The sequence below is a fragment of the Anopheles coustani genome, chromosome 2 (genome assembly GCF_943734705.1).
Source record: "Anopheles coustani chromosome 2, idAnoCousDA_361_x.2, whole genome shotgun sequence".
Taxonomy (NCBI): domain Eukaryota; kingdom Metazoa; phylum Arthropoda; class Insecta; order Diptera; family Culicidae; genus Anopheles; species Anopheles coustani.
Window position 1 is genome coordinate 77,910,307 of NC_071289.1, and position 25,111 is coordinate 77,935,417.

Sequence of the window (25,111 nt, forward strand, 5' to 3'; positions counted from 1 at the left end):
GCGTTCTTTGATGTTTTGTAAAATTATTTTAAAATAAAACATTCAAGAAGTTAAACTATTACTGCCCGTGAAAGTTGTGCTGTGCGGCCTTCCGGAAAGTGGTTCCCAGGCCAGTTTTTGGCAACAAACAATCAGACTGACTAGAACATACACTCGCGGTCGGCACCGTTCAAGCGGTGCGGCCAGTAGAATCGAATATACAATCGCGTAAATACGTTGATCAATAAATAAATAAATAAATAATTGGGTGTGCAAAACGTGATGCTTAGCTATCATATCAAAGCATGATCGATAGGAAGGCTATCGGAAGGAAACGACGGAAAAAACTTGAAATTCCTCGGGCTACTAGATTAACATAGGGTTCACAGGGTACAGGGTGAGAAATGCTGCTTATTTACACAACTCAATTTGTTCATTTTTGTTCTCTTACTGCAGCTGCTTCGTGTTAGTCGGGGAAAAGATTAGTTCGTTCGAGAAGGTTAGAGACGAATGGGTTTTTGTTATCGTATTTTTTTTTTCAATTTCGAATTGCGGGAAAAAAACTAGTGAAGCTACTACGTCATGTTCGTGTACCACGAACAAGGGTTTACAAAGTAACGATGGGTTTAAGGATGTGACGTTCCATCATCATAACGTGTCTGTATGGAGTATTCCTATTTCGTTCCACGATAGACGAATGGTATGCGATGATGAAGGCACTGTATGAGAATATTATAAATTGAAAGAAAATAAACAAGTAATGTAAGAAACATCCTCATCGTCCACGGTGGTGGAAATGGAGGCGCAATGTGACCCGTGACGGTACACCAGGTCCCCTTAGTCCATGTCGCTCATGACGTGCAGCATCAAACGTTTGAAGGATCCACTCTGGTGGATCTTTTCGTTCGGCTCGCCCATCGAGTTGACCCGGTACGCGAATTCTGGCTGGGGAGCGGGGTGATTGGCGTTAGGCTTCTGTTAAGAGAGAAATGTAAATAAAAAACAGATTAGAAACGTTTTAAAGATCAAGTTTAGGTTTCAAATGAAATAAACGAAATCGAATGAGAATAATCCAACAAAAATAGTGGAAGTGGTGAAACTTTGGATAAGTAAGAATAAAAACCAACGTAGAACTTACCTTTCCTGGCACTAAACGGTTCGGGGCGAAGGTTTTCTGCTGAATCGGATTCGGCACCTCCTGCAGACCATCTCCCGTTCCCTCCTGCAGCGCGCGGTACGTTTCGCTCTTGCATGGGTCAAACACGACGGTTTTCTTGTAGCTGCTCGGTCACGGCGGTCCAAAATGGCGCGCGCATGATCGTCCCGCATCATTCCACCCATTTGTCCCGCCGATGACGTACGTTGATTTGGGTTTTTATTTTCATTACATTTGTTGACCGTGTTTTTGTGTTTTCGTTTTTGGTTTTGCACGAGCAGATGGAGCAGCGTTTTATTTTTGGCATGTGGCCAAATTTTTGGGCGTTTTCGTTTCATCGGGGCCGCGAGAATTTTGTTGTCGTTTTCGATGTTTCATTTTCAGCATTATTATTATTTTTTGGCCATCGGTTTTTGTGGGCATTTGATCGGCGATGTGACGTTGTGTATCAGGGAGGTTGCAGGTATTTTTTTTTAACATTTTAGTTTTGACACGTTTACAAATGTGACGGGCGACATTAATGGAGTCCGGCGGACGAACACGCGCGATGTATCATAAATAGTACACATTTTGAAATGTATGCAAGTGGTACGAAAATGAAGGATGAGCACGGTTGAAGGAAGAGATAAAAAACGAAACACTGTTAGATAACCATCCAAATTGATGAGAGGATCGTGACCGTGACGCTTGCAGAGCCTCAGTGAAGAATTATGTCTGAGGTTTTTCTTTTATTTTTATAAACAACACACAAACAAGGTTTTTTCAACAGATAACAAATAACATGGCACACATATTTTTGAACACGAGTGGAAGTTTTTTTCACGTGAATTAAAATAAGAACTCAACAAACATCGAAACAGATTTAAATAAATCAACACCAAATCTGACATGTGAAATAAAAACTCAAACTTGAGAAATAATCATGAAGTAAACGGTATTTTATAATTAAATTTAAATTTTGACAATAAAAAAAAAAAATTCTTATGTTATAAATAAAAGGTGATTGGTCCTCCAAATTAACGTTTAACATAAATAGTGTTATTTGGTAACAGTTATCACGCAATAAAAATCACAATAAACTCAAGACAACTCTTTTACAAGTCCCAAGAGACCGAAAGCCAATAAGACATTATATGTTTTTGAGTAGTTTTGGTCCCAAAATTAAGCGAAAGGCCTCTTCAGTCTCCCAGAAGTTGTTAATTAAAATTCGAACGCAATTTCCCGCATAAGCTGCCAGACATTAGTGTGCACATGCCAGTGACGATGGGTGCGTGTGTCCTTTTAAGTGTATTTGCAATTAGTTTAATGAAAGCAGATGAACGAGAGTTGGACGTTATTCGACGCCTAGGGCTGATAGTGATCGGCAACGTGCTGGTACGCTTCCGGTAGGGGTGGAACAGGCGGCGCAGGGCTGACGGTTTGCTGGCGGGACGTGCGGCCCGAAACCGACGGAGAGACGTACGACTGGAAGGGATACTGTTTTTGCGATTGCTTTTCCTGCTCCAGCCGGCGCTGTTCGTCGAGGATCTTTTGCTTCTGCTTCAGGAAGGACAGATCGATGAAGATGCTAGAAACAAGAAGGCATTCCGCAATGATTTTTTATGGGATATTTTGCATGCGAGTTGCGAGGGGGGATTTTTCTTTACTTTCGGTGATTTGATGGAAGAAAAGGATTGGCCTTGTTTACAGCGTTCGTCGATTAACTTTATCTTCAGCATATTAGCTTCAAAAGTGTTTGCCACTATGCTACTACATCAAATATTTACAACTTTCATCGTTCTAAGCACAGCAACACATTGCACAGACACCTTTTAGCGACATCAAAAGCTGATCGAATCTGATTCGGTTTTTTTGCCTTCTTGCGTGCCAATGGTTGTTGCGTATAGAGGCAACGTTTTGGAACGTTTGCGCACGAGAGTAACGGGGAGGTGCGGAAGGGGAACGAGGACGAATCGGGGTGAAATAATGGACGCTGGTGAATAATGTGGTTTAAACCCACGAGGAACGAGCATCAGGATGGATTCTGGCAGCATTTACGTTAGGGCATGATAAGCGACTGCTTAATCCAAGCTAAGGATAGGCTAAAGTAACGAGTGTCCAACCTTCCGTCTTACGAAACGAGCAACAACAAGCGCATATCGAAGCCAAGCGAAACGCAACAGAATAAAACAAACATAGCACGACAAAATAATCTCTACGGCGGTGCTCTACGATCCAAACCACAGCTCTATACTACAACGGTTGCTTTACCCTTCAATTTTCGTTGGCCGATGGCGATTGGTGTATCCGTTCGATCTGGTTGTGTGCATAGAAAAATGTATAAAATTCTTTCATTGGTTTGGTGCGTACGGGATTGCGAAACGTTGTGTGTTTCGGGGTGGATCGGAATGGGTCGGGAAAACGGGAGGAAACTACTGTATGGTTAGCTGTATGGTGCTGCACTATTACATTTATTTTAGGGAATATCGATTCACATTATTATATAACTGAAAAATAAAATTTCAAATTTTTTGAGCTACTTTGAAATCTTTTTTAAAACATTTCAATTCGATGGAGGCGCCTTGTACTTCATACATTTATTTTATAACCGACAAAATCTCTACTGACACGCTAGAAAATATAGCTATCCATACGTTTTTTGGAACAAGGAACAGAAAAATGTAAAGACCAGGGGTGGACTGCCATGTCATAATACTTACGGAACAGTTTGTGTTTGCTGCGGAGCGCTCTGTCTGATGGTGTTCTCAATGTTGTTATCCGAGTATAGCCCGATCGGGGAGTTGAACTGCTTGTGGACGACCTGCAGAAATGAGTGATTCAAATGTGGAGTGTTGAAATATCATCTTTGAACAGAAACATGGACAAAAAAATTTGTTTGAAAGCAGATATATAACGGGAAAACCTTGAACAAAGAACAGACATTATAAAACACAATAAAATCACAAAGAAAACAGAAATCACTAGCTTACGCTGTGTTTAAGTAGAGGATAGGAAAAATAGATTCTCAGACCCGTTTGGGTTGATGATAAATGTAGGAAAACACAAAAACAATAACGTAAAACATAAAAGCACTCAAACGGGAAATTAAAGGAACAAAACAAGCAAACAAAGATAAAAACAGAACAATAAGAAAGAAAGAAAGAACAAATAATCTTGATTGAATAGTACCAACATGGTATAGTAATCAAACAAACCGATCAAAGTAAATAAGCGAAATAATTTTAAAGCGCAATGGCAAACCCTGGCCTTCAACGTAGGATTGAAGCGGTATCAGCTCTGTTCCGGGGAGCTTTACGTCACATTTTGTCGAAGGGCTTGCACAGTAAAACCAATCCAGCACAGTGTCAAAGTGAAACGGACGTTCGCACACCAGAGAAGAAAAATAGGTAAAAACAAAACATCGGAAAGCCAACGAAAGAGAACTAAAGTGGACAAACACCTTCGGACCGGACGGTGGCTCTTCGCCAATCACTCGATGAATCACGGTTTCCGCGAGCTGCGAGATGTTTTGTTCGATGAGGATGTTGATGTTGTTGAGTTTGGGTTTGGGGGTTTTTACATGGCATTGGATTTGTTTGATATTGTTTTGTTTCGTTCGGCGTTATGGGAGGGCAGTAGAAAAGGTTACAATTGTTTATCATTTGATTCGAGTTTGTTTTGTTTTTTTAGAGATATGTGGTACGAGATGGGGTTGAGAGACAATTGAGATGACACATGACGGAAAGAAAAGGAAGAACAGAAATAATTTAAGATACAGCTCCCATCTAACGCTTGGTTCGTTTTGTTTTTGGTTTTTGTTTGTGAATGAGTGGTTTTCTTTTGGTGCTGATAATTATCTACTCGCGCCTCCGACGTGTTTCGTTTCGATAAAAGCTAGTTTATTTCAAGAATACCTAAATAGAATCAAAAACAACTCAAGGACCTATCCTATCGGGGAGGGCAGATTTTCACTAGAGGCGAGAATTTGTGGGATGTGTGGCGTGTTTTCATCTCGTGAGGGTAAATATTTTGAAGCGAATTTCTTATGTTCCTTAAGCCGACGGCCGATTTCCCAATTCTGTGAAGGAGCCTGTATGTGAGGGGAGGAGCTGTCGTGTGAAGCTGGCGGGAGGGTGGTGGCTCTAGCCCTCCCCCGCACTGCCTTGGCGATTAGCGCCACTGCTGTACCTTCTGTTTCATCAGTGTGTCTGTGTAATCATGTGCCGGCGGGGCACGCATGGCCGGGTTCGGGTGGTGTCTGAGGTAGGACTCTGTCGGGAGCGTATCCTTCTTCGGCACCTTGGCACCGGGCAGGACTAACGGTGTGGTACGGTACGGCTGGAACGAGGAGAAACACCGAGAAGAGAGAGAGAGAGAGAAAGAAAAGGGAAGAAAGAAAACACATACAGGGTTTAACAAACAGGACGGTATTGGGTTTTGTGTTGTCTCATGTTGGTGATGATGGAGTAAAACGAAAATACGACAGAAAAGCTATTTGGCAACACTGCCAGTTTTGTGAACGACGGAAAAGCCTTTTTTTATCAATTTACTATTTTCTTTTTGTGGATCGAGAAATATCTTATGCACATTCAAATGTTATTTAAAAATTGCTAGGTTTTTTTTTAGTTTTTTAAATGTTTTCAGTTCGTTTCAATGAGCTAAACTTATTTTCTCCAAGCCTACTACGAAAGCAAAGGCACCCATTTTCCGCCCCGTTTCCATCTCAACGCTTGCCAGAGTGGAAAAGTTTCAGAGAAAAATTTCCTAAAAGCGAAACCATGTAGACCATGTCTTGCCAATGTGTGCGTGAAATGATTGCGCCAACGTTTGGATCGGATACAAGCAAGCGCGCGCTTCAAAAACGCGCGCCAAAATGGCGCACAGGTGGAAGGAAAAGAAAAACTCCTTGCCCATATTGAAGGCAATGGCGTGATTTGAAGGTTTTGCCCTTAAAGTGAATGAAGTGTATTTTTAGGACAGTTTCGGTACAGCTGTTGGAACATATTACCCCCCCGGGGGTGGCAGAGGATGTGGCAGGATCACGCGTCGTGTTTAATCCGTGTGCTCTGACCTCGGGCTAGGGATTTGCTTCTAGAAAAATCTATGTCAATGTCATTCATGGCACATCGAGTTTTAATGTTCTACAACGGAAGATGCAGGCAGTTTTGTTGTGCCAGGATTAATTAGTTTAATGTAAATAATGCGCAGCGAACCATGTGGAAGAAATAGAAAGTGGCAGACAGTTAGTATGACGTAAGACGTGTTTTCCTAAATTGAGCTAACGAGTTTAGATAAAGGTAGGAATACTATGAAATCAATATTTTTGAATAAATAACTTATCCATTTTAACCCATTAAAGTAAATTTCACTTTCACTAATATTGCTTTTCAGAAGGAAAACCTTTTTTAATGATCTGTTTTGACTTGATGTTGAGACTTGAAAAAACATATTTAATATAAATTATTCCTCGTATGTATATTATTTTTGTTTTTTGCAATGGAATGCTAGGGTTATGACAAGTCTGACCTCAGTTTCGTATCGCCTTTAGAGCTTGTTTGTAATACTGACCATGACTAATAATAAATCATTTCTATTAGGCCAGGTTACATAATCACCTTCTCGTGCATCATACCACGCCAGCATCGCATGCCAACCCTCATCCGCTTTATCCAGCACCTCATCACGGAAACCTCTCCTTCTCCCCCGGTTTGCAAGACAGAAACCAGTGGAAAAATCTGGCAACATTTCTGGTCAACCACCGACATGGCGGATGGTCAGCAAACGGCCCGCCGGACCTCCCACCCGAAAGCTGGAGGGCGTTTACAAGGGAACCTTATTTTTAGAACGCCTCGAGGACTCGAAGCGATCAACCAGCATCGGTAGCACACGACCAACACAGCCTCGATTTTCCTTCAAGCCGCTCCCGTTACACAAAGTCCGTTCTGTTTCGGTCCGCTTTTCAGCCCCACGAACAACTGGTGTGGGTGATTTATCGCCATTTTCTAGTGCCAACGTTGGTGAGTGAAAGTAATTTTTCCCTTTTTTTTTTGCACAAATGTTCTAGAATGATCGAAATTCCGTTCGTCAAGCTGGAAAAACAACTGACTCATAATCATCGAGGTACCGTAAGTTGTTACACGGAATCGATCGGGCCTGAATTCTATTGAAGCACTTGACGGTTGAGAAGAGTTTAATTTATGATCGATCGTTTTAGCTCGGAATAAGGGATTATTCGACCATTCGAATCAAGCATACGTCACGGGTAACCTTGAAACAATGCTCCGGTCAAAGATGGCCATCAATCGTTACTTCGGACTAATGCTTCCCTTCGGTTGGGCAATCTTACGGTCAGCCACATAATCATAGCACGGGTGTAGATGGGAATACGTTTCACGCAGTTTGAAATGTTTATTTTCGTACTCCACGTCGGAAAAGTCCCGTACGTACTCTTGCTTCCTCCACAGCGTCCATTTAACCTCTGGATCCAAAATGAAACAACTTGAACAAACGCGCAAACACGAACACATATTGGCCAACATGGGCATCACCATCACCACCCATTCCATCGTTGGAAAAAGTGCTTACTTGGTAATCAATCTGCGCCTCGTCGTAGTTTTCATTGCGATGCGCGAAATGGATGAACGCGGGCGAGCCACGGTACTGATAAGCGGAGGCCATTTTGTTTTGCTGTTTTGCGCCTACTGCTCGGCTCTAGCACAGAAAAGAAGCACACTCACACAAAACCCAACCCGTGTGGTACACAAACAAATTAAGGCTTTCCACGGCCTGGAGAAAAAAAAAACGGTCGGGGCCAAGAAAAACCAAGAAGTGAAAGGGAAATATTCCTGTGTTTACAAAGTAACCACCACTAAGCGCAACCCTAAGCCCAGCAGCACTAAGCAGAATGTGACTGAAGCTGTAAACCGCACAACTACCGGAGCCGACTGTTTTCCGATCTGTCGATGGACGTTTCCCGCGAGCGACTGACCGGTCGTGTTTGCGAATGGAAAATCTTCGATAGCTGGCCGCGATCGTTCGCGATCGGTTGGGGTGGGGGGGAAGCGGGATGGTGATGATGGAGGGTGGTGGTGTTTTTCTTTCACCAAGGACTTGTGCTGTACTCCACTGGCCTGCGTGTGTGTCTGTATGAGTGCGTGTCGGTATAGTGTAGAAAGTGACGTCTGTGGTCTTCGGCCGACAGGATAGATTAATGGGCAGGACGTGGCGGCAGGATGGTGAAAATACACTGAAGCACACAAGGGGAAAAATAAAAATACACCAAAAACACACATTTTCGAAGCCACCATCAGAAACGAAATGGCTTTTGTTGGACAAAAAGCAGCAAAAACCAAAAAATAAAAAAAAACGTACGTTTGCCAGCGCGTGGGAAATGCGCGCCAACCGTTGCCCGAAGAGTGGCCAACTTTGTTTACGTACACGAATCCGTCGGGTTTTTCACCACTTCCCTCCCTTGTCCTGAGTTCCCCCCTCCGACTCGGTGGTCGAAGGGCAGAGTCGACTGAAGCAAGCGTTCACCCTTAAGGGGCCTTATGGAAAACCAAACCCCCGGTTGCGTTTGTTGATGGAGAAGAATTTGTCGATCGACTGATCTCGCGCTCGAGCTGTCTCGCCGTGGAAATGGATCGGGTTGTACGCGTGCATTCACTCCTAGCCATTTCCGTTTTGCCTTTACAAAGATCACATTTTCTCCGATGTGCCTGGTGGTTTTCCTATGCCCGTTCGAACCGTTCAGTGCAAGTGTTGTTTATTTTGACGAAAGGGAAATATTGGTTCATCAGCTTTCCGGAACGGAGGGAGATTATCGTAACGATGCAGCAAGTATGTTACATAATGTTGTGTGAGGCAGTCAACGAGACTGTGTATCATTTGTATAAATGTGTGTTATTAGGTACGGAAATCGCTGCAAAAATAGCCAGAGAACGATATGGGAAAAGACAAGATTGTTTTCTATTTGAAAATCACTTACTTTAGCATGTTTAATTGCCAAACTTAGTTTATACCTAGTGATTGTGGAATTTAATGGAGAACAAGGACGTTTCTAATGAAACGATAATGGATTTAATTTACTTTATTTACTTTAGTATTTTTGCCATCTTCATGAATTGTTTACTTTATTCAGTTTTTTACAAACATTTGTCGAATTGATGCAGATTGAAGAAGTGCGGTAATGTTCGATTAAAATGGATGATCACTATCGTTATAATTATATTGAATGAATGATCAGTGTACTATTTTTAGTTGAACGTATTTGAGGTAAAGTTTTCTTGAATCTTTAAAGTTCCTTTGCCAATGTGTTGTGCTACAAGAAATGTTAAATGTTCTCTGATGTTTAACATTAATTTGGTGGTTCTAGAACAATTTCTTTATAGTTTTATTTCTGCACCAAAATTCCAACACAGTTGGTTGGCAAAATTTGATTCCATGGACGGAGGTGGTAAATGAAAAGTGAGAACATCTGAAAATAAAGATCGGCCAGCTCATTTCACGGTGAAAAACGTTTTATTGGCCTGCAGAGGAGTGCGAACGACACAATACGGTACAAACTGTGCCAAGGGGAGCATAAAATTCCACCAATCCGTTTCGCAGTCATTTTTCATGTCAGCTGGAAGGACTTGAGGATGCTCTGTTTTTGGCCTTTGATTGGCGAAGGATAAGGAAAAAAGTTATGATATGCACTTGGTGTTGGTTGCTTATTGCCAGAGTTCACAGTTAATGTCAACCCAACACGGTTAGGTTTGTTAACTTGGGTTTATTATGCTTCTGTTTGGCCCTATTTCGTTTCGAACAAAATGTCGACCCGCTATCGTTTTGTGTTTAAATTGTTTTCGTATCCTGTGCGCACCGTGCAAAACAAAAAACACGCAAAAGATTGCGACGCGCGACGATATAATATGAGCGCCGTCCGCCAAAGAAGCCGACCCGAGGACTTTTGGCGTGACCTCATTTACATCCCGAATGGTTCGAGGAGATTATTTTTAGTTTCGCAAACGCAGAGGAAACGGCCGGTCGCTCTGGGGAGTGGATGGATGAGGTGACGGGGCTGGCCAGACCGGGGTGTGGGGGTCGGTGTCAGAAGCTGGCTAAAATTATCGTGCCAACCACTTGCGTTGACCATCGGCCGGTTCTACCCCGCTGTGCTCAGTTACGTTTCTACTCCGTGGGTGTGTGTGTGTTGAGTTCTTAGGAACAGAATAGCCCTGACTTTCGTCGTCAGTCTCTTTCGTCGAGACTGAGGTATTTTGCAGGAGGAGGCATGAGTTTATTGTACCAACCAGCGTGTGTCGTCTGGCCGTCGGCGGTTGGAATGTTGGAGATGATACGTCTACCTTTCCTTCGCTCGGCAGGTATTCGACCGAACATCGAAGGGGTCATCGGGGGCGAAAAGGGTGCGAATGTTTCCACAGGTGATTGGAGTCCGGTTCTTAAACTCCGGCGGGAGTGAGCTCGTTAGTCGTCGGTCAGGGTCAGGGGCCAAGTTGAACTTGATGGTGGACAGATCGAGGTGGCGAGACGCTGAATTCGGGATGACCAACCTTCGCCCATTTCTCATTTCCCGTCACGGAGGGGGAGTAAGGGCTCGCAGAACTTCACTTTCATTCACCTCCGACCGACCGACGGACACTATTCAGGTACTATTTTCGGTTCGTGTTGTTTTCTGCGAACTTGAAAATTCGTATGCTGCAAGCCGGTCCGGAAGATGGGTGTGGGGGGGAGAGGGGCCCTAAACTGACCGGACTCTTGGGTGGGATGCTGCCACATGTTGAATACACAGACCCACACACACACATTGCTCTTGACGGCGGGATCTGACCCGATGCGCACCGGGAGCACAAAACACAGCTGGCAGAGCCCGTTGGATCGGTGCCACAACCGTGTGCTCTGGGTGGTCGGGAAATTCAAGGTCGAACTGATGGGCAAATAAGATTTATTTGGTCGAAGTGTGCCACGGCACTGGTTTCACTATCAGTTTCCTGAAGGCCTCGGAAAAGCGATGCGATGTCAAGGCCGGTACGAAAATATAGCAAGATCATGCAAAACCTTCAATTTTCCTGTGTCGTACACAATATAATTTCAAACAATTTCACAAACAACATGGATTGTGATGGTAGTAAACAAAGTGATACGCGTAACGTGCTTGACTATGGCGCATGTTTTGGTTCTTCTTGATAATATACCAACAAGGTATGTAATGAACTTGAATTGATTGATCTTAAGTCATGGTTTTGGGATTCCGAACATCAGGTTTGGAGAAATCTGAACTGATTAGGTACGGTCACACGAGACGAACCCTGCTCGAATTTGGACGCTCGGCGAACCTTTTCTTGAATGTGTTAGTGAATCGAGCAAAGTTCGCGAACCTTTTTCGAGCAGAAAAGGTTCACCGATTTTGGTGGATAGCACGAACCTTTGCCGCGAACCTTTTTGACGTTCCGTTCGATTTCCCCATTTGTTTACAATGCTTACTTTGATTTATTCTTACCAACTATCAATGAAACTACATCAAAGGTTCGTTACGTGTGAACGCTAAAAGGTTCGGCGAACCTTTTTTTGGCATTCGTTTGTAATAGTGTGCGAAAGGTTCGCCATCAAAGGTTCGTCTCGTGTGACCGTACCTATTACAACATTAAGAGAACAATTTAAAATCTGTGATTATGTCCTCCTCGTTTGTTGCCTACGCCAAAATTGTATTGGTTATTTGTGGTTAAGAGGATGTGCTTCATGATGATTTGCATAATAAAACATATTTTACTAGTTTTTACCTAATTATAAGTTCCAATTCCTTCATTTTGAACAAGTTATTTTGTTACACGCCAACGAACAGTTTTCGGGAAAATTCCAACCGAACAGCTTTACTCGCTGCCCCTAAATGTATGCAACACATCGTGCACTCCATCCATCGTTCAGCTCCAGGGAAAACTTTCGCTTGGCGGCCCCTTTTGCGACGCTGCGAGAAACTTTCGCCCGAGGAAAATCGTTGCGCTGGAAACCCGTACCCGCCGTTGCCATGGGATACCATTGGCGTGTGGGGGAAAATGTTCGCGCAAGAGCAGATTGTTTACGCGTCTTTCTTGCGAGCCGTGGAAAGTAATTTCATTTGCCCAGCGAATCCTCCGTCGAGCGTTCGATCCGAAAGCCAAAATAACTCATGATAAGTACCTTGCCTCTTCGTACGCCCTCCGTACCGTTCGCCCAAGCGATGGTAGGGATTCCAGAAGCCTCCTTGCTTCGGCTTCGGAAAATGTTCCTTTACAACCAAACCGTTCGCCTCAGCCAGCGCCAACTGCGTCGTTGGTTTGGTTGGGACGATAAATTTAATAAATTTTAACTCTTGGAACAGTGCCGCAAGTGGATTTGCCCGGGCTTCAATCTTCATTTGATTTCCCCGTGCCGCGGTCTAGTGTTACCTCCTTCGAACCTCACTCGAAAATTCCATCAAAAGGCGTATACTGTTCACGTGACTTCGTCAAATCGTGGTACCTCTTACGCGAGTAGCGCTGAGTGTTTTATTTTACTAAGAATTTTCATCCCCAATTCGACGTTTATTCTCTGGTACGAGGTAGCAATAATGTATTGGAAAATAATTAGTTTTCCCCCGCAATGGGGAACATTTTCGTGGTAAAGTCATGAAAGTCTTCCGCTAATGAAATGATCAGAGTTATGGCAGGACAATGTGTATGCTATGAATTGAGGATGATGGAAGTTCATGAACCAGAAGGAGTTTTAACCGAGAGGAAAATTTATTCAGTTTCAAAGGCTTCTCTTGTTATTTTACAATATTTTTAAATATAAAAAATGAACGAACTGATGGATCATGTGTGTTTATGTTTAATTTTATTAAAAGCATTTCATTGAGCTGATCTCCTTGTCTTATTCTATTACATTGCAGAATCTTCTTTATCATTTTATTTATTCCATTTTGAAAACTTTCATGGAACTTCCAACCATACCTGTTTTTCCCACAATCATGTACCTTTAAAGATGCTGCAGGAAGCCTCAACCCTTTCCTGAAATCAGCCCCAAGACGCGCATGGCGCAGGTCCTGCCTTCTTCGGTCACGTGCGTGTGTGTGTTTGTATTCATACCAAGAGGACACAAATGTGTCACAGGTTAACAATCATCGTTAGCGACACGCGCGCGCTTGTGGCATCGAGGCACGAGCCAAGAATACAAGTTGGCTGCTCGGGAGGCTGCATCGTGATAGCGTCTTGAAACTTTCCGAGAAGAAAGGGCTGCTGGAAAAAAAGGGTTCCTCCCTGCGACGAAGGCTCGATCTCCCGAGCGCCCTGTTTACCAAACCCTTTTCAAACCCTGCATCGCATTCTAACTCATCGTCGGCTAGATTGTCACTTTTCCATCCCAGCGTGAAGCAGTGTGAGTGCGCGCCCATCTTTCCACGCACCGGGGAAACCGAAAGATACCGACTCTCCATCTCTGGCTCTACGGCGCACTGGCGTCTACTTTGGCTCCGCTATAATGCACACGGTTTCGCGCGGTGGAAGAAAATTTAATTTATTCATGAAAGCATCCTTCCTCCGTTCGAGGAAGATGTACTGTCAGGTGGCGCAACAACCGTACGGAAAGTTGCTCAAGCAAAGCAAACTCGTTCGCTGCTTGGGTTGCCATGGAAAAGCTCTAAACAACGCCCGCCGACGCTTATCGTTTTGAAAATGAGCGAAGCCCGGGGGTGAAAATTGTGCAAAGAAGGCGTGGGTTAATATTAAAATGTTTCGCCCCGTCTCCGAAAGGCTCCTCGCGCCTTTTTACCGCTGGCTCGTCTTATTGAAGCATAAGTTTTCGGTTCCGCTGTCGTTTTTGCAAGCGGGAAAAGTAATTTAAAATTTTCCCAACGCGTGTCGCGCACCCCTTTCCTCTGCGTCGTGTTTGTTTGATGATGTGGATGCTTTTGACGTGCGGTTTTATACAGGCAAGATTGCGCTAGAGTAGTAACTACAACGAACAAGGGATGTAATGCGCCGGAGTTCATTTTCGATTTTGAAGGTAATGTAAAATTGTAAGTAATCAAACCTGTTTATTTTACTCTTTTCAGTTAGTGTTATTTGCATAAAGGTTAATATAATATCTGTGAATACAAAATGAACTGTAGTATTTTTAGTTCACAAACTAGTGGATAATATTTTAAACACCCATATTGTTGCATTAAGACGGTTAAAACCATTCATTTGTAACTTTATAATAAGAACCATCGAAAAGATGATTTTTCTCGATTATTGAATAAAAACGATGTTAATGTTAAAAAATTAATTAAATAACAAATGATACTAGAAACGGTTCATATTGGGATGAATATCTCCTCATGCTCATTTATTATTTATTACTCATACAAAACTGGCCCTGCGGTTACTTTCGCAATAATTTAACAAATAAACATGAAAATATTCTTCAAAAAGTCCACATTTGAAGAACAAAATGTAAATCAAACCCAAAAACTACAAAATTGTTAGATCACTTAGTAAAATTGTATCAGTTAAACTTCAGTTAATAAAATATGATTCATGATGTAGCGGAAGTCGCAAAACGCTTCATGTATTTACATGATTGGTCAATTCACACTGTCAAACTGTTTAGTTTTAAGAACAGGTTGGACAAGAAATTCCTTTTAATTTCCCTTCTTGATACTTCTTCAGGATCAATCCAAATACTGTCTAGGATTGTCCGGTGGTGTTAGCAAACGCATGAGATCCGTACGAAAAGAAAGCCTTCACTCGAATGGAAAGGTCGAAAGCGAAAGCAAACGAAGGGGTTTTAGGCCCGGAACCGCTTGATGGTTTGGCTTACCTGATTGGAAATCGCTTCGCCGGCATCGTTCAGCCCAGCCGGTGACGGTGGCGGATACGGATGCTTCGGCAGATGGTACGCTCCGGTTTCGTCCACCCCGGGGAACATGGTGCGCGGGAGCGTCTCGACCGGATGCTCCAGAGCGGCGGCGTACGCCTGCGGGCCATGCGGCAACGGCGAGGTCATGCTGGAATGGGGTAGAGAGAGCGCGTCAGCGGTTAGATTCTGGAAGAAGTCGTCGGCTTCGGGGCTGTCCTACCTCGGCAGCAGCTGCTGTGGATCCGGCGGCGGGAAGTTCTGGTGCAGCTGGGGCTTGGTCGGGGTCGGAGCGGCCGCCGACGGCTGGTGGAAGCGTCCGACGGGCTGGTCCGGGTCGACGTACGGCTGGTACGGCTGGGCGTAGGCTCCCGGGGCCGGCGCCGGACTGCCGTTGACCGGATGGGCGCTCTGGTGCAGGGCCACCTTGTCGTCCCGACGGATGGTCACCTTGATCTGGTTGCCCGCATTGCGGAACAGGTTCTGGGCGTCGTTGTGCGTCAGGTCGCGGGCATCGTACTGGTCGATCTTAGTGATGATATCGCCGCGGAGCAGCTCCGGTTGGGCCGGACTGTTGACTTGTACCTGCGGACGGGACGGGTCGGGGAAAGAAAAGCGAGCGAACTGTGAGAAAAAGGGGCTCTCTGAGGATTTTTCCCACGAGGGACAACATTTCGACAATCCAGTTTTCCTCGGAATGCTTTGATTTCGTTTCGATCGGTCAGCAAGAAAGCGTTATTGAGGATAACTTCTCCAAGTCATGAAGTTCAAACAGCTCCTTTTCGTAAGCGACAAAGAGTCCTGCCAGAAGTTGGCCACAATTCGGAACCTGTCAAACTGGATTCCATAACAGGATTTTCCTTCTTCGGGACGTTGGCCGAACGTGCAACCCGTTTCCGGATATGTAGGATTGTGTATCATCGTTTTCAAATTAAACCTGAGTTTCCTTGTGACAATCGTGGGAAAAGTTTTGGAATACCCGAATAAACTCTTTTTATTGTATTTTCAAAATTTAAAATTTCCATTTCAACCCAGTCCGGTTTGGCGATTTAGTTTAAAATTTGGTTCCCTGTTGAAAATAAATTAGTTAAAATAAGTTTATTGTACATATTCTATTTTTAATCAATATTCAAGAATTCAAGGCACTAGTTAAATATGTGTCAAATTCTTCATCGTCAGTTAAGCTTGTTAATCTTATTTAAACTTATCCGTTCAGGGGTTCAAAAGATCCATTAAACATTCATCATTTAATTATTTTTGACATTCCCTTTGAAAACCATTTTCCATTATGCTTTGGTGATAAAATATACTGATAATCTCAACCGGGTTGTAATGTTTATTATTTACCTTCGTCAAAAAACGAGAGTTTTCCTTCGCCATTTCCACGGTGCACTACGGTTAAGCAAAGCCTTCGAAAACATCTTGCCTTCATATTGATAACTGATGATCCTTGCAAGATTACACCCGCTCAAAAGGACACGTTTCAAAGAAATCCATTCCCGATGGTAAGGGAAGGTTGAAAGGATAGTTAAGATTAGAATTTTCTTTTCTTCGATCGACCCGAAACATAAAAGATCCCCTCGCACGTTCGCCTTGTATCGAGCAGCGAAAGAACCTTTACCTCATCTTCGTCGTTGTATTTCCACACCCCTCTCGGTCGTTAAAAAGCATAAGCCTGGCTCGGGATTGGTGCGTGTTTTATAGCACACTTTTCCCTTCCCACTCCATCCCGAAACGGGATATCCCCGTCCCAGGCGAGTCGAGATCATAGGGGAGGAAAATCATGCAAACAGTGTCCCGGCAAACCCGTTCTTTGTAAATATGTTTCCCAACCGAAATGACTTCGCTGTAATGCTAATGAATGCGAGGGTAAGACGAGAAAAAGCCAACCCCTTTTTCCTGGGGATGCCGAGTTTTCCCTCTGTCGCATACGGTTCGGGGAGGAGAAAAATTGGGTGTGGCCCCGCCCGTCCTGTGGTTCCTTTTAAAAGTTTTCCATAAAAAGGGACGGCGGTGTTGGCGGAAAAATCTCGGCATCTTTAGGAGTTTCTTTCGGCCCGGCGTCTCGCTACATTGGCCCCATTCGGTGTTGGGAGTTGGACAAAATTCAACCCATGCAATGGTTTTGGGTTGTGTTTTTCCTCTGCCTAGATGGAGATTTATGGGAAGGATATGCACCCCAAAATGGTGACATATTTCTTCCTTCCTGAATCCCGACCAGAATGTAACCAAAAGTGACTTATTTGTACAACCATCGGTTCCCAGTGTGGCAATGGTAATCAATGTCTTGGGAAGGTCCTTTACATGCATCGTCTCAGACGGGTCCATTTTTGTGTACAATCTGCGTGCTTGAAACTCGAAATCACAGCCCGCTTCTTCACTGCATCGCATTCGAAATGGGTTTGGCATGAACCAACTTAGAGCAAATGTCTCCCGGTTGATTTCCCATCCCCCGCAGTTTGCCTACAGAAAATGGGAAGTCCTTTACGGGCCACGACTGCGTCCCGGAACGCCCGGGCTCCAAAGCTGCTTAGCCCGTTCGGCAGGATTAAAATAATAAATTATCTAGAAATTTAATATAAATGAAAATCTAATTAAGATTTTCGCATTAATTAAAAATGGCTCCGACAGCGGCATAAACCCAAGGTGGTGGGGTTTTTGTGTACTCGAGACGAGAACGTCTTGCACTCGAAAGGAAACCCACCTTCAAACCCTCCTTTACCCCCCGTTCCCGTACAACTCCAACCCACCGGCGAGAGTTTGGGGCACGCCGTAAAAGAAAATCAGCGACGACAAAGTTTTCCTACGATAAACTCTAGAAAAAGTCTCCCCCCGAGATACTCGACATAGAGACAGAGAAAGAGACGTAGTCACGTAAAGGAAGAGTGGGTGGTAAGGTTCGTAAGAAAGTCTGGGTGTAATTTTCTTTCAACCTCTTATCTTTTTCACCATTTGCTGCACAGCGGTTTTCTTCGACCGGTGTGTTGGTACGCTTTCGATAAAAGTGAATGAGTGTGGGGCCTCGGTGGAGAAAACACTTTGAACATAAATTATAATACAAATGGCTTGCGCTTTCTCTTCCGCAAGCAGGGTCTCGGGGCCGGCAGTGAGGGAAGTAGTTTGCAAAGAACGCTCTAATGGAAGCCGGGCGGATGGGCTTCGGTAGCAAAATTTTCTTCTTTCAAACCCCGGGTTTGTGCACACTATCTTATCGAAAAGTATACGACGGGAAAAAAGCAGGAAAAAAGGTCTGCGACAGCACTATCCTTTGCGCACGGGAAGGATAAAGTTTTCCTCATGCATAAATTAGCACTGCAAGAAAATTAGATAAGGGAATTGAATCAGTCGAGTGCGACTTTTTTACGACTGGCAGTTTGGGCCTCCCTCTATCGGAGGTGAGAGATTCCGTTTTCTTACGGCTAGGAATGTCTCAGGAAAAGTTGCGCAAGAATCACTATGAATTAGAAATTTTGTTAAAACGAGGGAGGAAAATGGTTGTTGGAAGAAAAGATGATTTAATATTGAAAGCGTATTACGCGTTATTTGATGTTTTTATTTTGCATATATAAATAATAAATATCGCATAGAGTATTTTAATACGTTTTCATAAACGGCAAGAACAAACTAGTTCAACCAAATCTGTTCTACAAAAACAACAAAATCCCATTTATCAAGGTTTCTGCCGACGTCAAACGCCGCCTTGTAAAAGATAAGCTCAAACGGCGCTCGTTGCTTTGCCTCTCGCTGTCGATTTTAATTAGCTAACCCAGTTATTAGTGAGGCGATAAACGTTAACGCATCTTGTCGCTGGTTATGTAGAACACATAACGTAGTGAATACAGGAAAAAAAGGAAATCTCGTTAGAAACCCCGAAGGGTGTGACGAAGGATTTAAGGGTGAGCGAAATTAGCCTATCCATCGCGTGAAGGTTAATCAACTTGAATGTGGACGCCTTTCAAAAATCGCTGACAGAAACAGCGTTACAGTTCGGTGGGAAATTATTTTAAGCGTTGAAAAACGAAACGAACCAAACCCACTCGGGCGAAGCGTTTCTGCGCGGTTAACGTAAACATGATTCAACTCAGGTTTGTGTTTTATTTTTCTACGAAGCTCCATGGAAAGGTAAGAGAAATTGTACTAATTTGTTTCGTATTGGGGTACAAATTTGTCACCCTGGGCCATCAGTGTCCACCAAGGACGGCGAGTGGCAAAAGGAAGCTCGCTTCGGATGGGCTTTTTTTTAACGGAAAATGAGGATATGACCGATGCACTGTGTTTTGTTTTGCTCTGGCCGTAACTAAAGATTCCTTTACGTGTACACACCAACTCATTTCGTCATGCGAGCAAGTCGTGTGAAGCACGATTTGCGTACGACGGAAAATTCGTTCACCTCAGAAAAACGCGGGCAAGAGCGATAGGAAAATCTTAAACCGCTGCCAAGAATGCGTCGCCGCTATGCGTCATGACCGTTTCCTCGCACTCGAGCGGAAGTAAACCGTCAAGGGTTTCGATGTGGCGCTCGGAAAACACATGGCTAGGGGAAGTTTGCCTCAATGCAAATAACATTAATTTTGTAATACAACTTAGGTGTTTTTTTATGTGTTAGAACACACTTTGAGAAAAGAATTGATTTCTTGAAAAAGAAAAACTTTCCTTTGCATCACTCTAGAATGAAAACAATGTATTACGAAACCCATCATTTGTATCTTTCGCGTGCATCCTTAAGCTACATTGCGCTTGGGAAAATATTATTCAAACCCAATTTAATACCTTAAGCTTCTGTCGGTTTATCAAAATAAATCGTTCCCTGCATCGAAGCAACCGACGGAACCGTTAACGGTGGAAAATCGACGGAAAACAGTCGAGCACAAATGCACCGTATCCCACGAGCAGCGGCGCGATGAGGCCATAAAGTAGAATGTTTATCAGCATGTGGCCGAGCGACCTTTCATAATAATATGCGCCAACAAGAGACATTACAGCAGTCCCAGAATGAGCCATATTGCGTCGTTTCTTTTTCGTCCCAGTCGGTGTAGAACGTGAAAATAAGGGAAAATGTTTTCGTTTCTGCAACAAACCATCATTAATCTTACCAAAGTAAAGAGTGATGCAATTCGCGATGCATCGATGCAGTTATACCATCGCCCGAAAAGTATTGCGATGACGATAGAACAAACCCTCAAAAGGATAACGGACGAATAGAAAAAGAACACAAACGCTCGTTTTCCTTTTCGGTGAACGGGTTTTCACCGATTCTCGGTTTGTTGGTGAGGTGGTGGAAAATTACTTCTGCCAACCCGCGGGGTGTTGCCAGCCCGACAGCGTATCCCGGTGAAAAATTGGGTGCACTTCAAGCAGCACTTAAATTTTATTGGCAACCATCGCTCGGCTTTTCCTCGACTCAACATCGAACAAAGCAAGCGCGATTTGTTTTGACAGCGCGTCCTGCTTCCATACTGCTGCTGCCGCTACGCTTCTCGCCGAGAGTTTTCCCGTTTGCAGATGTTGGGCAGCCGAGTGCCCGGTTGTTTTTCTCAGCACAACAGGATGGCATTCGAGACTGCCCTTGTGTAAGTGTGTGTGAGTGTGTGGTGGGGAAAACTCTTGCTTCGTGTGACAATCGGACATAACCTTCGCTTATTTTGTATCGTTCAAAGTCATCGCCAGTTTTGATCGAGAAGGAAAAGAAAGTAAAGTGTCGCCATCGTACTGCAGATTATATTTTGTGGGCTGCGCGAAAAACCTTCCTGCCCCCTTTCGGAAAAACCTACCCGTGTGACGATGAGGGGCGCATTTAGGTCCGTGCCACCGACGAGCCTGATGCCCCAAGCGACCTGCGGCGAAGGACGCCGCAGTGTGACGAGGAAATCGTGTGGTTTCGGGCTCATTTCCCGAGCTGGGACGCAGCTGCTTGCTAGCTTCTGTGGGAAAATCTACACCAACAATACTTCTGCACACTGCTTTCACTTCTTTTCCAACACCAGCCGACCGAGCAAGTTAGTGTTGCCTTAGCGACCGAGAATCAATTCAACGACACTGCGCGGTCGAAAGGTCGAGAAAATTTGTTCAGTAAAAATATCACCAGCGCACCGGAGCGGCGGTTGGGTTCTTGATTTTCACTTCCCACTTATTATATCACACACCTGCGAGCCGAACTCTCGGGGCCCGAACTCGAAGGGAAATCAAGGGTTTCCCGTTTCGAAAGCAAGGTTTGGGTAAGTTTCACTTTTCCACTTCACTCGTTTCCCGCAAACTGGAATCGATATAAAGTCCGGAGTTTTCCTTGCAATTTTCCACACACAATCACGCTCACTCAGTCAATTCAGGACACCAGATATGAATTGCACGCGCTCGCACCGAACTCGCTTCCGTTTCGACTGTTTCGAATCTCGCTCGCCGTTTGATCTGGTTGCACTTTTGCTCGCCTTTGCGGACGGTCGCCCAGCTTGGGATTCGAGTGATCTCAGCCCTCCCCCACCCTCTTCGTTCGGCTTCTTTTTCGTGCTCCTTTTTTGTTTTGGTTTTGCTCACCAAGCACTCACCACCTGAGCAGGGGGGATGCTTGAATTTTCACGGGAGCGTTCCGTATCCCCGCGCGTGGTGGAACGGAAAATTCAAATATTTATTTTAATCACCGACGGACGTGGTCACTCGCTAGGGGCCGCGCTTGGGACACACGGCATGAGTTCGCATCGCCGCCGGTGGTTGTGCTACATATTTTCCCTGCGCGAAACCCGTGCGCTTCAGGTTGAGTGTATCGTTTTTCTTTCGTACCAGATCAACGGCGCTGAGGAGAAATATACGAGCCGTTTGTTGACAGCCTGATCTCTGCCAACGTCTTGAGCTTGAGGTGGAGGCACTCGCGTTACTCAGTGTTGCGCCGAGAGAAACGTGCTCATCTGCTGATCGAAGGGAGGATGCAGATGAAAGCACCCACGGATGAGTTTTCCTCCCCAGGAAGAAAATGAGTTGATATTTTTGTTCGATTTTTGTTGCATCGCAAAAGATCCGCTTGTGTGGTTTTCATAAAAATTTAAACCTTTTCCACATTGTCAGTTCTTTTGCACATACATAAGCCATTTGGGAGTCTACTAAATCTACTTATAAAATTAAAATGATTCACAACAAGAGTAACTAAACAACAGCTCATCCAAACGAACTCTGTGACCTGATCGTCACGCTATTGCATTCCTTTGGCTCATATGACCAGGCGTCGTTTCACTCTGAGTTACACATTCTAGCAGTGAGTCAAGCGTACGTACAACTCACGTCTAAGGCAACCATTGCCACTGTTTTCCACGTCTTTCGTTATGATACCTCTGATGACTGGCTTGACGAAAACGGTCCGGGCATAACATGGTTCTTTTTCGAGAGACCGCCGGTGTTTACGTTACACGGCGGGGAACACACGGTGCTCGTGAATCATTTGCTATCAAACTGCTTCGGTGGCCTTTTGGGATGACCCGAGCAGGAGACAGTGTTGCAATTGAGTCCGCATGAAAACGAATGTTTACCGTTTTCCATGTCATGTGGAATGGTTTTGATTTTGGCTTTCCTCGTGGATGGTGCGCAAAATCTAATCTTCTTGGGATTACTGAACATTGCACTAGTGTTTAGTCCTCTTGAAAACCTGTTCATCGATCGAGATTAGACGGCACATGACTGAAGAAATGGAATGAGGCCAGTAACGGATGAGTAATTAAACTGATTCCGCATTAATCCGCGAGCGAATCACTGATGCTCTAAATAGAATGAAAAATATACTTTGAACTGAAACGGTTCTGATCCTTCAAGAAATTAATTTGTAGCATCAAGATACACTACTGTCAACATAATATAGTACTGTCAATCTAAAATTTAACAAGAAAATTCAACAAATTATTTGAAAATCGATAGTAATTCAAGTCAGTTTGGCATGAAACATTTTCCAAAAATTGCGAAAAGCACTACCCCAATGTAATTCCACGAAATCGACGCTCCACAGAGAACATCTTGAAACGATCACAATCTTGAATGGGAATTTTCATGGACACCTGTTGCAACAGTTGCAAGGCGGGTTCTAAAAATATTCCCCCGAACTTAATCCACGCAAAGACACGCACCAGAACTACAGGACATTTCGAATGGATCGCTCTCTACTCAAGACATTTCAGATACTTTTCCGTATCGATTGAGACATCGCCATGCTGTTGGAGATTGACGAAAGACGATCGGATTGATGGTTTTGAAATTCATAATCGTCATCCGAAACAGCGAGACTCATAATCGTCAAGCTGCCAGACACTCTCTCGACGGAGTTGGTGCAGTGTTTGTGGATTTGTGCCGGTAGACCATGTTCCGACGGAGTTTTTTTTGTGAATGACGAAAATAAAACCGTTCCCCCTCGGTGATGCTGGTGGAGGAAAATCGTGCATCGTACTCGAACTCGAACAGCGCCCATGGAAGCGTAGCTGCACAGCGAGTTCCCCAAGTCCACGGGGTGCAGCTAGTGTTTTGGGGCAGTGATTTTGGTGGACAGTTCTTGATTGTACATAAATAACCGTAAATGTGGTGAGTTTTTTAGAAAATTTCCCAACTAACCCATCGTCGACGCCTTGGGTTGTGCGATGGGTGGAGGGGTGTTTTTCGATGCGGGTTTATGTGGTTTTAATGGTGGATTAAAGGGAGATAAAACATTTACTCCGCTTCCGAAAATCACCGATGATGAAAACAAAAGGTTTTACTGCGGTATGAAGAACTAGGTGAAACTTTTGTTCTTTTTATTTCGTCAATGGGAGCAAGAAACATTCAGAACATTTAATTCAAGTTCGTTTAATTTTAGCAAATTTATTAAGCTATTCGGTACCATTTTGGAATCATTTTGTTCCGGCCGACGTTGGTGGCCGCCATCATCATTTGTACTAAAATGACAATGTCGCGAAAAAGATGGCTTCCTGCGCGCACTTACGCAACACACCCACGGTGAAGCGGATTTTTCCATACCACCACTACCACCACAGTAGGTGAGTAGAAAACCGGCGGTAGGACAGCGACGGGGTGGTTTACGTTCATCCCTTCACGAAAGGAGTGAGCCGTTCTGCGAATGGGGTGCGTTCAACCACCACCACCACCACCATCTTAGTAACGGGCGTATTCAGTACCAATACAAAAGCGCGGGTGCGTTCGTGCGCGTTCATAGAAGTTTTCGCGAATCCTTTCGACGATGTCTGGGAGCCATTTTACTTCCCAGACCACGGTTGAAGTTGGAAAACAGATTTTCTAAGACTTATGCCGCGGTTTTGCCAAGCAATGCGCGGTACACAACACATTCGTGTTGTGTAATTGTGATGGAAATATGTTTTGCATTTTGTACTTTATTTAAATCATTATCATTCAAGGCATGCATGTTGGGAAATTTTCAACGATTTAAAAAAAAAATTGATTGGATCATTAAAAGTCGAGCATTATGGGAACTAAGCAAAAGTGATTTCATAAGCACAATCATTAAAATTAAACGCAAGATGTACCACAAAACGGCAATTAATATTTCGATTACTTAAATTTAGCTTGATCCAACAAAACTTTAAAAGAAAATAATTCAGATTTTCAATAGCAAAATGGTTAGTAAACCATTCAGATAAAACCTTTTGGATGAACCAAGAAGGAAATTCGATCAAATGTTGTTAGCATGAGATCATCCGTTTGGTAATTTACCAATCCTCAATTTGAAACGCATCCTACTGCATTTATCACAGAGCATTCATGTGTGCCCCTATCGTTATACGTTACGAATTCACCGTAGGCGGACGCACGACCCAGTATAAGGTACCATACGAAGGCCGACATACGAAGGAAGTCGATCAACATGTGTTTCCCGTCGTACCGGATATCAATGCACCTCCAGCTCTACCGTTAACTTGCCAGCTACCAGGCCAGATATGTCGACGGCTTTCGAAGATGCAGCAATAACTTCACATGCCCCTACGTAAGGTTGGCATTGAAAATGTTGGAAAATACGTCCTATTTCCAGGGCGTGCGGGCGTTCACCACCTTGAAGGGCCGTTCGCTTGCCGGACTTCGATTGATTGTTGAGTCCACAAACGGCAAACGCTTTTCGGTTGTCCGGTGGCTGTTGAACTTCCCCGACCAGACGAGAGCCATACC

The 25,111-nt window shown here is 44.1% G+C and overlaps 1 protein-coding gene across 1 annotated transcript; it reads right to left on the bottom strand.

Annotated features, from left to right (window-relative positions):
• Window positions 1-757: 757 nt before the first annotated feature.
• LOC131267801 (proline-rich protein HaeIII subfamily 1) lies at window positions 758-20,856 on the bottom strand. Its single transcript, XM_058270757.1, has 9 exons — window positions 20,740-20,856; window positions 15,192-15,553; window positions 14,933-15,119; window positions 5,303-5,452; window positions 4,575-4,631; window positions 3,835-3,935; window positions 3,386-3,430; window positions 1,118-1,259; window positions 758-954 (listed from the first exon to the last, which is right to left on the bottom strand). The coding sequence occupies exons 1-9, from the start codon at window positions 20,854-20,856 to the stop codon at window positions 817-819; spliced, it is 1,299 nt and encodes a 432-aa protein (XP_058126740.1). The 3' UTR covers window positions 758-816.
• Window positions 20,857-25,111: the final 4,255 nt, after the last annotated feature.

Bases quoted from the DNA above. Each gene is read 5' to 3' on its own strand.
- LOC131267801 (XM_058270757.1), bottom strand. From the start codon at position 20,856: ATGAGCCCGAAACCACACGATTTCCTCGTCACACTGCGGCGTCCTTCG. The intron at 15,120-15,191 runs GTAGGACAGCCC...ACCCCATTCCAG, and splicing joins CCACAGCAGCTGCTGCCGAG to CATGACCTCGCCGTTGCCGC. The intron at 1,260-3,385 runs GTAAAGCAACCG...GTGACCGAGCAG, and splicing joins CGGCCAACGAAAATTGAAGG to CTACAAGAAAACCGTCGTGT.